Source organism: Penaeus monodon, chromosome 32 (assembly GCF_015228065.2).
Source record: "Penaeus monodon isolate SGIC_2016 chromosome 32, NSTDA_Pmon_1, whole genome shotgun sequence".
NCBI classification, from domain to species: domain Eukaryota; kingdom Metazoa; phylum Arthropoda; class Malacostraca; order Decapoda; family Penaeidae; genus Penaeus; species Penaeus monodon.
Genome location: NC_051417.1, coordinates 32,933,195 through 32,933,823, shown reverse-complemented (window position 1 = coordinate 32,933,823; position 629 = coordinate 32,933,195). Strand labels below are relative to the sequence as shown.

General features: G+C 41.2%; 1 protein-coding gene across 1 annotated transcript in view; it reads right to left on the bottom strand.

Annotated features, from left to right (window-relative positions):
* LOC119593827 (heat shock protein 75 kDa, mitochondrial-like) overlaps positions 1 to 629 on the bottom strand; it is a 35,708-nt gene that overhangs the window by 2,218 nt on the left and 32,861 nt on the right. Inside the window, exon 10 of the mRNA XM_037942857.1 lies at positions 152 to 293. Within this exon, the coding sequence (XP_037798785.1) occupies positions 152 to 293 (142 nt within the window). The remainder of the gene's footprint in view (positions 1 to 151; positions 294 to 629) is intronic.

Genomic DNA, 629 nt, shown 5'->3' with positions numbered 1-629 from the left:
TCCAATATCATTCTACCATTCTGAACAAGAGCTATTTGAACACCACCACCTCCCATCAAAAAGCGAAGATAAACGCAATACAATCCACAAAAACAAAGCAACGGAAATGAAAGCGTAATCCGAACAAACAAACCCTAATAACTCGACCCACCATCATCGAAGTTCACGTCCTCCTTGTCCTGCCTCAACTCCTTCTCGACGGACACGATCTTCCGAGAGCCAAACTGCTGCAGCTGCATGAAGACCACCTCGTCGTAGGATTCGTAGCAGAAGAGGACTTCCACGTTGCGTTTCTGAGGGGATTGGCATGTTTAGAAATTTCCTACTAAGAATTTGCTAAACGATGAAGAGGAGGAGGAAGAGGAAGCATGTCCATTGCAATATCCGTCATGAGGAGAGGTCGATGTTGATGAGAGGTTGTTAGCGAGAACTATATTCATTTTTATGTCCAATATATGTAGTCCCATACAGATTTGCTAGTCATTTGCTTCATTTCCCTAAAGTAACTTCTCATAGAAGTAATCTAAGTGAAAAAGAAAAAGAAACAATGAAAAAACTAACAATATGGAGTTGACCAAGTGTCATGCATAAAGAATGTATGGTATGACACCCATCCAGTCATCAAGAAT